This window comes from Schistocerca piceifrons, chromosome X (genome assembly GCF_021461385.2).
Source record: "Schistocerca piceifrons isolate TAMUIC-IGC-003096 chromosome X, iqSchPice1.1, whole genome shotgun sequence".
NCBI classification, from domain to species: Eukaryota; Metazoa; Arthropoda; class Insecta; order Orthoptera; family Acrididae; genus Schistocerca; species Schistocerca piceifrons.
In genome coordinates this window covers 310,025,768-310,041,505 of record NC_060149.1, presented here as the reverse complement: position 1 = coordinate 310,041,505, position 15,738 = coordinate 310,025,768, and the positions used below count along the sequence as shown (strand labels likewise).

General features: G+C 43.7%; 1 protein-coding gene across 1 annotated transcript in view; it reads left to right on the top strand.

Moving 5' to 3' along the window:
• Positions 1-15,738, top strand: part of LOC124722099 (MAM and LDL-receptor class A domain-containing protein 1-like) — a 339,161-nt gene that overhangs the window by 257,145 nt on the left and 66,278 nt on the right. Inside the window, exons 14-15 of the mRNA XM_047247296.1 lie at positions 2,461-2,548; positions 2,690-2,851. Of these exons, the coding sequence (XP_047103252.1) occupies positions 2,461-2,548; positions 2,690-2,851 (250 nt within the window). The remainder of the gene's footprint in view (positions 1-2,460; positions 2,549-2,689; positions 2,852-15,738) is intronic.

Sequence of the window (15,738 nt, the reverse complement as noted above, 5' to 3'; positions counted from 1 at the left end):
ATTGTCAACATTATCCCTGTCTCCCTTTTTATAAAGTGGCTTCACTACCGAGTACTTTAATCGGTCAGGAAACCGACCACTCCTAAAGGAAAAGTTACAGATATGGCTAAGTACTGAGCTAACATACGTGGAACAATACTTCAGTATTCTGCTAGATACCCCGTCATATCCAAGAGAGTTCTTGGTCTTTAGTGATTTAATTACTAACTCAATCTCCCTCTTGTCAGTATCATGGAGGAGCATTTCAGGTAACAGTCTCGGAACACTTTTTTCTAAGAGCGCTATATGATTTCCTGTTGGGACTAGGTTTCTATTCAGTTTTCCAGCTATATTCAGAAAGTGATTATTAAATACTGTACATATGTGCGACGTATCAGTAACACGGACATTCCCACTACGCACTGATTCTATATCCTCGACCTGTCTCTGCAGACCAGCCACTTCCTTTACGACTGACCATATGGTTTTAATTTTATCCTGAGACTTAGCTATTCTATCTGTATACCACATACTTTTTGCCTTCCTAATAACATTTTTAAGCACCTTACAATACTGTTTGTAATGGGCTGCTGCATTTAGATTTTGACTGTTTCTAACGTTTTGATATAATTGCCACTTTGTTCTACAAGATATTCTTATCCTTTTAGTCAGCCACCCAGGCTGCTTGTTTGTGCTAGTACCCTGTTTTGAACGTTCTAACGGAAAGCAACTTTCAAAGAGCACGAGAAAAGTCTTGAGGAAAGCATTATATTTATCGTCTACTGTATCAGCACTATAAACATCTTGCCACTCTTGTTCCTTGATAAGGTTTACAAAAGCCTCTACAGCAACTGGATCAGCTTTCCTAAAAAGTTGGTAACTATATTTAACATGTGTTGCAGCACAAAAATCTTTTAGACTTAAAATTTGTGCATCATGATCTGAAAGGCCATTCACCTTTTTGCTAACAGAATGCCCTTCTAATAATGACGAATGAACAAAAATATTGTCTATGGTTGTTCTACTGTTCCCTTGCACTCTCGTTGGAAAGAATACGGTTTGCATAAGATTATATGAATTAAGGAGGTCTACCAGCATCCTTTTCCTTGCACAATCACTTATACAATTAATACTGAAGTCACCACATATAACTAACTTTTTGTATTTCCTATAAAGTGAACCAAGAACCTCCTCTAGCTTTAGCAAAAATGTTGTGAAATCGGAGTCTGGGGATCTATAAATAACAACAGTAAGAAGTTTAGCTCCACTAAATTTAACCACACCTGCACAACATTCAAACACCTTTTCAGTGCAGTACTTTGAAACATCAATTGACTCAAATGGGATACCGTTTTTCACATACATGGCTACTCCCCCACACCGCAAAGAGCTCCTAGAAAAGCTGCCAGCCAACCTGTATCCTGGTAAAGGAAGCCTCTGAATTATCTCCTTATTTAAGAAGTGTTCAGATATACCAATAATTTCAGAGTCAACGTCTATAAGCAGTTCACTAACTTTATCTCTAATACCTTGTATATTTTGATGAAATATACTAATTCTCTCATTAATCGGATACCCAAGCTTTGTAGAAAGTGGTTTCTTTGTTAGAGAGACTTCCCTTAAGCAGGAATACCTATCAGCTGACTTCAATCAAAAAAGAGGTACAGCTCTAACACCCACAACTACCGGAATTTTCCCATGAGTGATCCCACCACCCCCACCTATGCTGTCACCTATAAGTTTTGCCAACCTCCCCTTCCCATACCTGTTGAGGTGCAGGCCATGTCTAGTGAAACCCGTCCTACTGATAGACTCCACCGACACCACTGAAATGTGACTCATGCCTTCTGTCATCAGCGCACCCCAAGTCTCATGTTATTACGCCTGACGGCTGTATTAAGATGAGGCCGATCGTGACGCTGAAACAGTCCCACGAAATGCACATTCGTGTTGCCAGTCTGAGTGGCTATCTTTTCCAGGTCATCATCTATGTCATACTGCCCATCCCTATCAATACTATTACCAGCCCCACCCACAATCGCTACCTGATCCTCTTTATTAAAATCCCTACATAACCCCCCTATGTTAAAAGTCACCTGAGCCAATCCTGCATTAGGCTTCACAATGCTGGTGACCTGGTACTCACTCCCCAAAACTTCCTGCAACTGCTGGCCTACACCTCTACCATGAGAACTACCTAACAGCACAACCTTCTTCTTTCTCTTAGACTTTGCAACTGTCCTAGCCACCGTAACTGCTGAGGTCTGCTGCATACTTCCTACATCTACAGCTACTAGAGATTCCTCTCCACTAGACTCTGACAGTTGGTCATATCTATTACAAACACCAATAGTAAAACTATCTGAAAATCTCCTTCTCCTAGCATTTTTATCTAATACATAAGTATTACAGCAGACATATTGATACGTGTTATGTATATATATATATATATATCTTAATGAATGACTCTTTTGTTCACAGATTATTATAGAAGGTACTTGGGGATCAAGTAGAGCAAATGGTTTTATAGGCTTTGATGACATCACATTATTTGATGGTGCTTGTTCAAGTAAGCAGTTCTTTTCGAATACCTTTTAAACATGAAATGTTTCAAAAGTTTCTTCTATAATTAGTCATTTAGAACACTGCTATGCATTTCACATTAAGGTATTTCCATTTGAAAGTATGTTTTTACTTCCACATTTTTCAGCAACTCCAGTACGTGCTACAGTTAGGAAAGGAGAATGCAGATTTGACAGAGATACATGTGATTGGATGAATGACACAACTGAACGTGGTACTACAACTTGGCGACTAGCTACTGTAGCTCGGCGACCAGCCAATTTACCAGACAAAACGTTTGGCGCACCAGGTATCCGTAATGCATTGAATTAATATAACGTCAGTTAAATATAAATTATTTAGCAAAATTATGAAGAAAGTATACGGCATATCATAATCGGCGACCCCAGAAAGCTCAGGATTTAACGCCGAGTGATAGTCTGAGATATTGGCTTTGAGAAATACTGGCAGTGTTTTGTATATGTGGTGTCGATTAGCTAACATAAATGACGTCATAAGAAAAGCAGCTTTCCCGTTAAGCATGAACCGGTCGGTACCTCTGCTACCTTTGCAATTTAATCACCATCGTAGCGATAATTTTCAAAATAGATTTCATACCAAAGTGTTTAAAGAGTTTTGCAAGTTTTCAAACACGTGTGTCGCATGTTAAATTGATCCACGAACATCTCATTGCCAGCAGAAAATCGTTCTTCCTAAAAGTTTCTGTGATGTATTTGATTTGAAAGGTCATGTTTTTCGGTGCATGAGAAAGACAACGCCTATGAAATAACTGATGCGCTCAATTTGTGGATGCAAACCAAATAAGAATATTCTAAAACATTGACAGTGATACAGGGCTACTGTGAAGACAGAGATCTTGAGGTTAGACAGTACAGCTTTCGAAAAAATAGAACAGCCAAATTGAACGGGAAACTACTTCCAGGGTTATAAATCAGCATTCCCCAAGAACAATTAAAGGGGCATCCACAAAAGAGAAGTCTCACCTTCGAGTATTTCTCAAAAATGTGGGACCCATACCAAATAAGACTAACAGGTGATAATAACATTACTTTAGAAGTGGTTTATGCAGTTTAGCGTGGAACCTGTGCCATAGCCCAACTTGTCAGTTATCGTGTTAACGAAACATTGTCAGACGGCCGGCCGGAGTGGCCGAGCGGTTCTAGGCGCTACAGTCTGGAATCGCATGACCGCTACGGTCGCAGGTTCGAATCCTGTCCTGCCTCGGGCATGGATGTGTGTGATGTCTTTAGGTTAGTTAGGTTTAAGTAGTTCTAAGTTCTATGGGACTGACGACCTCAGAAGTTAAGTCCCATAGTCCTCAGAGCCATTTGAACCATTGTCAGACATAAAAGAAGAGATAAAACGAAAACAAAAACCATAGTAACAATGAAGTATTGAATCCCACGCACTTACTGTTAGATTATCAGCCTAGTACCACATTTACTGACCTAGTTACTGAACTACATAGCTTTACCAGTTAAAAATAGACCTACATTCGTTTACTGGATGGGAACTTATTCTTTCTTCAAAAATAGCGGGAATGGAGCTGGCTGGCTTTTAGTTACGAAGTAAGAAGATACAGCAATAGCTTCCAAAGTTCCACAGAAAGTGGCACTTGAATATATAACGGGATGCTACTTTACTTCACCTGCTAGACTCCTACCGCAGTGTAGTATCCCAATACCCCGACTTCAAAGACACCAGTCGGCGTCCTCTGTAGTCCAGACTCCACAACCAGTCTCTTCCCAAAGGTAAATGCTAGTTTGTTTTGAAGAAGCCTCTCTATTTATGCATAACTGCTGCATCATACGTCCACTTGAACCTGATCACTATAGTTGGCCCTTGGCTTCCCTCTACAATTTTTCTTGCCCGACCACCCTCTTTCCATCCCTCAAATTTCACACCATTTACAGATCAACTCTTCTTGATATAAAACTCTTCCTTGCTTTTAGTCAGGTTTTGCTATAAAGACCTTTCCTTCCTGACGTCTATTTGCCACCTCTTCGTTGATTATCCTATCTACCCACCTAATATCCAGCATTCTTCTCTAACACTTCATTTCAAAAGCTTCTACACTCTTCTTATCTTTAATGTTTTCTATCCATGTTGATGTAAGCAAACTTCTCTTTCTGAGAACAGCTGTTCTTGCTATTGCCAGTCAGCATTTTACATCCTCTTTACTACTGGTATCGTCAGTTATTTTGCTGACCAAATAGCAGAACTCATAAACTACCTTAAGGGTCTAATATTCGAATCTAATTTCCTCATCATTATCCGATTTCATCCGTCTTCACTCCATCTTCTGTTGTTAAGAATAAAACAAGTCGTTTACAAAGCTCAAAGAGAGGTAATAAACCAAAATTAAATTAAAAATTGCATTCCTAGCAAAAAGAAAGGAAAACGGAGTTTTCAAAAGAGTAAAATGTTTTTTTTTCAGTTTCTTAAACCTTTACTTTGCGACTGCATCACGCCACTTCTTTGCCCACAATATGTCCGTAGCTGCACCCGTTTGCTGTTCCAAATATTTGAGAGCAGTCTCCAGCGCAGCCTTTGCTGCAGCGTGTCTGATTCTCCGTCTTCTTCCTTTTCTTCATCATCTGACTCCTCCTGCTCAACACTATACTGTTGCAAAGCAAGATCGATGATCTTATCATCTTCACGTTCTTCATTGGTAACAGCGGCAACCTTCTGCTACCCATTCCTCTACAGAGGTATGCTGGATATCATTCCGAAGGGTTTGCAAAACAGCGACTAAAGCTTCAGAGTCTGACTCATTAGATTATGGAGGTTCTTGCTCATGGTTTAGGCTACGACAAACTTTATTCCACGATTTTTGAGTTCTTTTCTTGAGTTCTAGCCAAGCTTGAGCGACTGTATAAATTGCATCTCTTACCTTGAGGCCTTTCATTGCTTCAAAAAGATCACAACCCTATTGTGTTCTCTGTAACAAAGCGCTATCGTATTCCCTCCTCTAACGTCGTTTTAACTGCTCAGTAACACCGTTGCCCATTGGTTGGATTATTGAAGTCATTTGGGGAGCAAAAATGTAGCTTTCATGTCACCTTGTTGAAGTGCACACACCGAGGGGTGGCCTGGGGCGTTGTCTAGCAATAAATGTTCACGGGGTGAAGGTTTATTGATTTCAAGTATTTTTCAACAGACGTCACAAATACATACGTCAAAAAAAGTTTTGCATCACCCTGGTTCCCAGAACTCCTGAAGATAGACGTTGACTGTGGGTATCGTATCACAGACACAGTCCCTTTGACTGTTCAGACATGTCACTAAACCCGCGCAAAGATGTAAATAACCATGCATAAGCAGCGCCTATTAGACGGAGGGGGTGCGACAGCCTATCAGTTCCAGTCATTCCATCAGGAAGGAGGTACACGGCTCGTGTTGTCTGTAGTTCAGCCATACCTAGACGGTCAATACCGCGGTTCGATCGCGTCCGCATTGTTACTTTGTGCCAGGAAGGGCTCTTAACAAGGGAAGTGTCCAGGAGTTTCGGAATGAACCAAAGAAATGTTGTTCTGACATGGAGAAGATAAAAAGAGACAGGAACAGTCGATGACATGCCCCGCTCAGGCCGCCCAAAGGCTACTACTGCAGTGGATGACCGCTACCTACGGGTTATGCCTCGGAGGAACCATGACAGCAACGCCACCATGTTGAATAATGTCGTGTTGCGACTCAAACTGTGCCCAATTGGCTGCATGATGCGCAACTTCACTCCCGACGTCCATGGCGAGGTCCAACTTTGCAACCACGACACCATCCAGCGCGGTACAACAGATGGACCCAACAACATGCCGAATGGACCGCTCAGGATTGGCATCACTTTCTCTTCACCGATGAGTGTCGCATATGCCTTCAACCAGACAATCGTCGGAGACGTGTTTGGAGGCAACCCGGTCAGACTGAACGCCTTAGACACACTGTCCAGAGAGTGCAGCAAAGTGGAGGTTCCCTCTGCTTTGGGGTGCCATTATGTGGGGCCGACGTATGCCGCTGGTGGTCATGGAAGGCACTGTAACGTCTGTACGATACGTGAATGCCATCCTGCGACCGATAGTGCAACCAGATCGGCAGCATAATGGAGAGGCATTCGTCTTCATGGACGACAATTCGCGCCGCCATCGAGCACATCTTGTGAATGACTTTCTTCAGGATAACGACATCGCTCGACTAGAGTGGCCATGTTCTCCAGACGTGAACCCTATCGTACATGCCTGGGATTGATTGAAAAGGGCTGTTTATGGAGGACGTGACCCACCAACTACTCTCAGGAATCCACGCCGAATCGCTGTTGAGGTGTGCGACAATCTGGACCAACAGTGCCTTGATGAACTTGTGGATAGTATGCCATAACGAATACAAGCATGCATCAATGCAAGAGGACGTGCTACTGGGTATTAGAGATACCGGCGTGTGGAGCAATCTGGACCACCACCTCTGAATGTCTCGCTGTATGGTGGTACAACACGCAATGTGTGGTTTTCATGAGCAATAAAAAGAGCGAAAACGATGTTTATGCTGATCTCTATTCCAGTTTTCTGTACAGCTTCCGGAATTCTGTGAATGGAGGTGATGCAAAGCATTTCTGATTTGTGTACATCAAAAAATTATTCTTTAAACAAAACATCATTCTTACCAGCACCATTTTTAGCGTTGTAATGAACAGAAAATGCCGACGTGTTTCTTAAATTTTCCGATTATGAACAATGGCAATTTATGCTCACCACTTGCGATGCTGCATGCTGCGATTGTCAGCCTGTCCTTTGCTAGACTCGTTCCTGTGAGTGTTTCGTTCTTTGAGGCAAGGGTTTTTGAGGGAGCGTTTTATAGTTTAGTCCAGTCTCGTCAATACCGTATAACTGATTAGCTACCAGTTTATTTCCAGAGACTACTTGTTTCAAATTATTTCAACAAACTCCCTACTTGCATCATCATCAGAAAGTTTTTCACCTGAAATAGCAACTTGCCTAAAGCAGTGACGGTTTCTCCACCACCTTGTTCACGCGCCTCTCTCATGTGCTGACGAGGTAACGCCGCCCCAGGCGTCGCTTAGCAGGCAACGCTCTGGAAAGTTCCATGCCGCCCGCACGGTTTGCTCGGTCCTGACCAATCAGGGTGAAGGAAGCCGCGTGGTGCGTCGACTATACCCGGCCGCCCGTCGCCGGGCCCCCGCTCTTGTATTCTTGCTCACCCGCGAGTCGGATGCGTGTCCTGTAGCACTGAACATCTCCCGCTTCTCCCGGTGCTACGGCACTGTGGACTTAGTTTTTGCAGACAACCACTTTCGGTAGCTTCGCGAACAATGTTCGCCAAATTGTAAGCTCTGGCTCACCCTCACCTCCCTAGGCCTATGTAGCCCTTTTCATCATGCTTTAGCCAATAAATGGCCTTTCTCTAAAAATTACCCTATTATTCCACAACGCCCACCGCCTGCCCATACCCGCCATCCTGTACAATTGGTGTCAGAAGTTCTATGTACTGACTTGGCAGAAAATCCTAAGAAATTTTGGTCTTATGTCAAAGCGGTAGGTGGATCAAAACAAAATGTCCAGACACTCTGTGACCAAAATGGTACTGAAACAGAGGATGACAGACTAAAGGCCGAAATACTAAATGTCTTTTTCCAAAGTTGTTTCACAGAGGAAGATTGCACTGTAGTTCCTTCTCTAGATTGTCGCACAGATGACAAAATGGTAGATATCGAAATAGACGACAGAGGGATAGAGAAACAATTAAAATCGCTCAAAAGAGGAAAGGCCTCTGGACCTGATGGGATGCCAGTTCAATTTTACACAGAGTACGCGAAGGAACTTGCCCCCCTTCTTGCAGCGGTGTACCGTAGGTCTCTAGATGAGCGTAGCGTTCCAAAGGATTGGAAAAGGGCACAGGTCATCCCCGTTTTCAAGAAGGGACGTCGAGCAGATGTGCAGAACTATAGACCTATATCTCTAACGTCGATCAGTTGTAGAATTTTGGAACACGTATTGTGTTCGAGTATAATGACTTTTCTGGAGACTAGAAATCTACTCTGTAGGAATCAGCATGGGTTTCGAAAAAGACGGTCATGTGAAACCCAGCTCGCGCTATTCGTCCACGAGACTCAGAGGGCCATAGATACGGGTTCACAGGTAGATGCCGTGTTTCTTGACTTCCGCAAGGCGTTCGATACAGTTCCCCACAGTCGTTTAATGAACAAAGTAAGAGCATATGGACTATCAGACCAATTGTGTGATTGGATTGAGGAGTTCCTAGATAACAGGACGCAGCATGTCATTCTCAATGGAGAGAAGTCTTCCGAAGTAAGAGTGATTTCAGGTGTGCCGCAGGGGAGTGTCATAGGACCGTTGCTATTCACAATATACATAAATGACCTTGTGGATGACATCGGAAGTTCACTGAGGCTTTTTGCGGATGATGCTGTGGTGTATCGAGAGGTTGTAACAATGGAAAATTGTACTAAAATGCAGGAGGATCTGCAGCGAATTGACGCATGGTGCAGGGAATGGCAATTGAATCTCAATGTAGACAAGTGTAATGTGCTGCGAATACACAGAAAGATAGATCCTTTATCATTTAGCTACAAAATAGCAGGTCAGCAACTGGAAGCAGTTAGTACCGTAAATTATCTGGGAGTACGCATTAGGAGTGATTTAAAATGGAATGATCATATAATGTTGATCGTCGGTAAAGCAGATGCCAGACTGAGATTCATTGGAAGAATCCTAAGGAAATGCAATCCGAAAACAAAGGAAGTAGGTTACAGTACGCTTGTTCGCCCACTGCTTGAATACTGCTCAGCAGTGTGGGATCCGTACCAGATAGGGTTGATAGAAGATATAGAGAAGATCCAACGGAGAGCAGCGCGCTTCGTTACAGGATCATTTAGTAATCGCGAAAGCGTTACGGAGATGATAGATAAACTCCAGTGGAAGACTCTGCAGGAGAGACGCTCAGTAGCTCGGTACGGGCTTTTGTCAAAGTTTCGAGAACATACCTTCACCGAAGAGTCAAGCAGTATATTGCTCCCTCCTACGTATATCTCGCGAAGAGACCATGAGGATAAAATCAGAGTGATAAGAGCCCGCACAGAGGCATACCGACAATCCTTCTTTCCACGAACAATACGAGACTGGAATAGAAGGGAAAACCTATAGAGGTACTCAAGGTACCCTCCGCCACACACCGTCAGGTGGCTTGCGGAGTATGGAGGTAGATGTAGGTAGATGTAGATGCTTGGAATACGTCTTCTTTACCTCCAAGTTTTTGCTGCAACTGAATAGCTTTTTCTCTTATGATAATGCCTGATAGTAGGGTTCCCTTACGTCTTTCCTCACAAAATCAAAGCTACGTATGCGTCATCCAAGGGCCCAAAGTTTGATTTTTTCAATGCTTTTCTAGTTTCTAAAACATTTTCACCATCTACAGTTAACGAAAAAGCTTCAGATCTTTTCGGTTCTTTTCCCAGTCTTTAATGGTTGTCACAACGATACGCATTTCAACGGCTAATTTAACAATTGGTTCACCTTTGTCAAGACTTTACAGAAAATTTAGTTTCTGTTCGATTGTGCGCACAACAGGTTTCCTTTTCTGATTTCTTGTCACTTTTAGTCTTTAGAATATCTTACACTTCTTAAATACAACTAAGCATGCATGAGGAGCGTGACACAGACCTGTTGTGACAGGTGTAAAATCAAGCAATAATACTGGTACGCTGCTCGGCGCGGAGCGCAGACAGATTGTTGGAGACACGGCCGGATAACCCGAGTTCCCTGCTATCGTCGTGAGGAGTAAAAAAACACTGTCAATGTTGTTTCGAATAAAACTCTCGAACTTTCGGTGGCTATCTTCACCATCATGCCAGGAGTAAAAATCAACTGTCAATGTCGTTTCAAATAAAACGATCGAATTTTTGATCGCTATACTTGCCATCGCCGTCAGAACTACAAAAGCGCTGTCAATGTCGTTTTGAATAAATCACTTAGCTTTCAGCTGCTATCTTCACTATCGCTGTCAAGAGTAAGAAACCACTGTGAATATCTCTTCGAATAAAACACTCGAGCTCTCGGCGGCTGTCTCCACTATCATCGACAGGAGTAAAAAATCCATTGCCAACATCATATAGAATAAAACACTTGAGCTTTTAACGCCACCATTGCCATCAGGAGTAAATATCACCGTCAGCTGCATACGGGACAAACTCTTCTCGTGTTCCAAGCGCCGTGATTTCGAATAAAACACTCGAGATTTTGGCGGCTATCTCCACCATCGGCATCGAGAGGAACAATCCACAGTCATTATTATTTTGAATGAAACGATCGAACTTTCGACTGCTTTTCACATCATCGTCATCAGAAGAAAAAAAATTGTCAATGTTATTTCGGATAAAACCTTTTTTTTCGTTCTTGATCGTCACAGGACATCAGTTTAAATTCGTTTGTTGATCCTTCTACTCAGTTTTTTTATTACAGAGACCAAACAGCTATGTGTCATAGCCAAAAGGATTAAAAAACCACTGTCAACATCGTTTTGAATTAAACACTCTACCATTGACGGCTATCTCTGCCATCGTCGTCAGAATCAAAAAGCTACAGTCTGTCATTTCGAGTGAAACACTCGAGCTTTCGACAGCTGTCTCCAACACTATTATAAGGAGCAAATACCACAGTTGGGCGTGTCTTCTTGATTTACAAGCCACGTCAATTTGAATAAAACACTCGAGTGCTCGACAGCTGTCTCCGTCATCATCATCAGGAGTAGTAAAGCCACTGGAGTGTTGTTGAGAATAAAACACTTGAGGTTTTGACAGCTATCTCCGTCATCGTCGTTGGGAGTAAAGTGGTACTGTGAATGTCGCTCCAAACGAAAAGATCGAGTTTTATATGGCGTCAAGAGTAAGGTACCACTGTCAATATCGTTTCGAATAAAACTCTCTATCTTTCGACAGGTATCTCTACCATTGTCATCAGGGCCAAAGAACGACAGTCAACGTCATTTCGAGTAAAACACTGGAGCTTTCAACGTCTAGCTTCAACGCGTTGTAAGGAGTGAATACCGGTGTCAATGGTGCCTTGATTAAACTCTTCTCGGTTAGAGGCCACCGTATTTCGAACAAAGCACTGTAGCTTTGGACGGCTATCTGTGCCGTCATCAATAGGCGCAGACGTAGCCACAGGGAGGGTTTGAGCGGTCAAACCCCTCCCGAAGTGTTCACAAAGCTAAAAAAAGAAGGGAGAAGTGATCTTAAAATCGACTGCAATGTAATCCTTATTTCAAAATTAGGGTGTTTTCAAACTGCGGCTGTTGCCAGCGTAACTTAGTGCGCGAGAATAATGCGGCAGCGATGAGCCAGCAATGGCGACAATATTGTGTGTATGTGAAATCTTATGGGACTTAACTGCTAAGGTCATCAGTCCCTAAGTTTACACACTACTTAACCTAAATTATCCTAAGGACAAACACACACGCCCATGCCCGAGTGAGGACTTGAACCTCCGCCGGGACCAGCCGCACAGTCCATGACTGCAGCGTCTCAGACCGCCCGGCTAATCCCGCGCGGCTGGCGACGATATTAGCGCCAATGTGGGGACCGAGCCTCAATGGAACGTGGTTTGTCTGGAGTCCTAGATAGTTCAAGTAGAGCTCTCCACACGTGAGGGCGACCCTAACTGTCTTACTTGCTGAGGCTGGGCGCAGTGAGAAGACACCCGTTCAGACGGCAGCAACCTAAAACTACCGTCGTCGTCGCTCTTCCTGGAAATGCGCAAATTGTTTCCATTATCGTGGTGAGTATTTTTTTAAATGTTTATCATAGGTAATGTTATGTAGGAGAGAGGAACGGCTAGTGTGCGCCGTTTGATAATCTCTCTGTTCCTTTTTTAACGTATACTTTCCTACATTTACTTGATAGTCCAATATCTGAGAATTGAACGGTCTGCTGCAAAACTCACGAGATAAAAGTTGTAGAACATTAAAGTGGGTTTTCATGAAGTCTAAAAACTTCCGCATGATGTGCCACTGCCACAAAAACATAGCTCACTGAAACTTTGACCAAGCATAGAAACAACTGCTACAGTGTAACTGAAAGAAATGAGCAATAAAACGAACAGAAATGACACTTTTATTTAAAGACAATACAAACACTTACGTCACTGCGATTAATGATGGTGCCCTGTACATTACAAAAGACGAGGCATGATTCTTCATAGCGTGTGTGATCGTCATGAACAGCAGTGCCTACTCTGCAACGTGCTACCATGCGGGCCACGAGGTTGGTTCGGAGGTCTTGTGGTAGGGCGTTCCACACCTCGACCAGCGCACCTGACAACTGCTGGATAGTCGTTGGTGAACATGTTGCCATACGCTTCTCCAATGCTCCCCACACGTGCTCGATCGGATTTAAGTCAAGGAACCAGGCAGGCCAGTCCATTCGCCAAATGTCCCCTCGTTTCAAGAGCTGCTCCACTGCACTTAGATGCAGTCATGCATAGTCATCCATAAAAATGAAATCACGGCCAAATGCACCCCTGAAGAGATAAATAATGGGAAGGCTACTGTCACAATAGCGTGGATCGATGAGTGTGCCGTGTTGAGAGATTTGGGTTAGCACACCCATACAGCGTTATGACACCCCGTACAATAACATGTGGACCATCAAAACGACCATGTTCAACAGTGCAGGATGTACGCTCATATAGCGAGATGTGGGAACACATAATGTACCCAGAACCATTGTCGAACATGATTTTTTTTGTGTGGGGTTTTAGGGCGCAAAACATCTAAGGTCATAAGTGCCCAGTATAGAACCATAGAATGCTGGGACAGCGAGGGTAAAAGACTGTTCGAGGTCCAATACAGAAAGGAAAAAAAACAAATCTAAAACGTCAAGACGTTACGGAAGAATATCTAAACGACGGTGACAAGGCACCGGGGTCACCAGGTAGAAATCAAATCTCTTTTGTCATATTTCTGCTTTTAAAAAAACTTAAAACGCCAGCCACAGCTCGCAGGTCATCCGCAAAAATGTCCGGCAAAGCGGGTGGCAGCCCGACCTTGAGACGTAAGTGGCTAAAATAGGGGCAGAGGATCAGGAAATGTTTGATTGTTAATGGCTGGCTACAGAAAGGACAACTGGGTACAGGGTCACAACTCAACAAGTGGCAGTGACTAAAGCGGCAGTGCCCCATTCGCAACCGAGCAAACATTACTTCCTCACGGCGAGACGGCCGGGAGGAAGTCGACCGGGCTATTGGGAGAGATCTGGCTTCTCTGAGTTTGTTCCCATGAATCGAACACCAATGGTCATGCCAAAGTGGCGTGATACGCCGATAGAGAAAATTACGAATATCTTGCGAGGGAAGAGAGTAAGAGGCGGGCCGACTGAGATGGACTATGGCCTTGGCTGCAGCATCAGCCTCGAACATGATTGTTTTGGTGGTCCAGGTGTTATGTTGTGGGGGGATAGTATTTCCCGGGCGTACTGACCTCCAAATCTTTGAACACGGTGTACTTATCCAGTCGAAGTTACTGTGACAATATACTACTTCTTCATGTGCATCTTTTCAGGGGTGCATTCAGCACTGACTTCATTTTTATGGATGACACTGTGCTATCTCATCGAACAGCGAACGTCTTGAAACGAGAGGATATTCGGCAAGAACGAGACGGTGTTCGGCGAAAGGGACAGCCTGCGTCTTCCCTCGATTTAAAAACATCGAGCACGTTTGGGATGCGTGAGGGAGACGTACTGCAACACGTTCACACGCAGCAGCGACCATTCACCAGACGTCAATAACGCTGATCGAGGTATGGAACGCGCAAGAACTCCTTACCAACCTCAAGGATAGCATGGGAGCACGTTGCAAGGCGTGCGTTGCCGTCCATGGTGATCACACCCCCCATTAAGAACCATGTCCCGCCTTTTGTAATGTTCAGGAACATTATGCATCGCAGTGACTTCAGTGTAATTATTATCTTTGAATAAAACTGTCATTTCTGTTCGTCTCAATGTGCATTTCTTTCAATTACCTTCTGTACTATACTGTAGCAGTTCCTTCTGTGTATAGTCCAGGTTTCATCGAGTTATGTTACTTGGCAGTGACAGATCATGCAAAAATTACTTTCGTCCTTACGTTTTGCACACAAATGTAGTTTTGGAAACAATAAAATTAACAGAATGACATTATATAAAGGACAAGACGTTTGTTTACATGGGTGCTGAATAAATTAATTATTAATTTTATCAATATAAACGTCCACGTTGTTGGACACAAGTTGGATAAAACAATTGTCTTCTACTGGACATTAAAATTGCTGTATTCATTAGACAAATAGAACTGACATGTGATTATATTTTCACGCAATTTAAGTGCATAGATCCTGAGAAATCAGTACCCAGAACAACCACCTCTGGCCGTAATAACGGCCTTGATACGCCTGGGCATTGAGTCAAACAGAGCTTGGATGGCGTGCACAGGTACAGCTGCCCATGCAGCTTCAACACGATACCTCAGTTCATTTGCGACGAGCCAGTTGCTCGGCCACCATTGACCAGACGTTTTCAATTGGTGAGAGATCTGGAGAATGTGCTGGCCAGGGCAGCAGTCGAACATTTTCTGTATCCAGAAAGGCCCGTACAGGACCTGCAACATGCGGTCGTGCATTATCCTGCCGAAATGTAGGGTTTCGCAGGGATCGAATGAAGGGTAGAGCCGCGGGTCGTAAAACATCTGAAATGTAACGTCCACTGTTCAAAGTGCCGACAACGCGAACAAGAGGTGACCGAGACGTGTAACCAATGGCACCCCATACCATCACGCCGGGTGATACGCCAGTATGGCGATGACGAATACACGCTTCCAATGTGCGTTCACCGCGATGTCGCCAAACACGGATGCGACCATCATGATGCTGTAAACAGAACCTAGATTCATCCAAAAAAATGACGTTTTGCCATTCGTGCTCCCAGGCTCGTCGTTGAGTACACCATCGCAGGCACTCCTGTCTGTGATGCAGCGTCAAGGGTAACCACAGCCATGGTCTCCGAGCTGATAGTCCATGCTGCTGCAAACGTTGTCGAACTGTTCGTGCAGATGGTTGCTGTCTTGCAAACGTCCCCATCTGTTGACCCTGGGATCGAGACGTGGTGCACGATCCGTTACA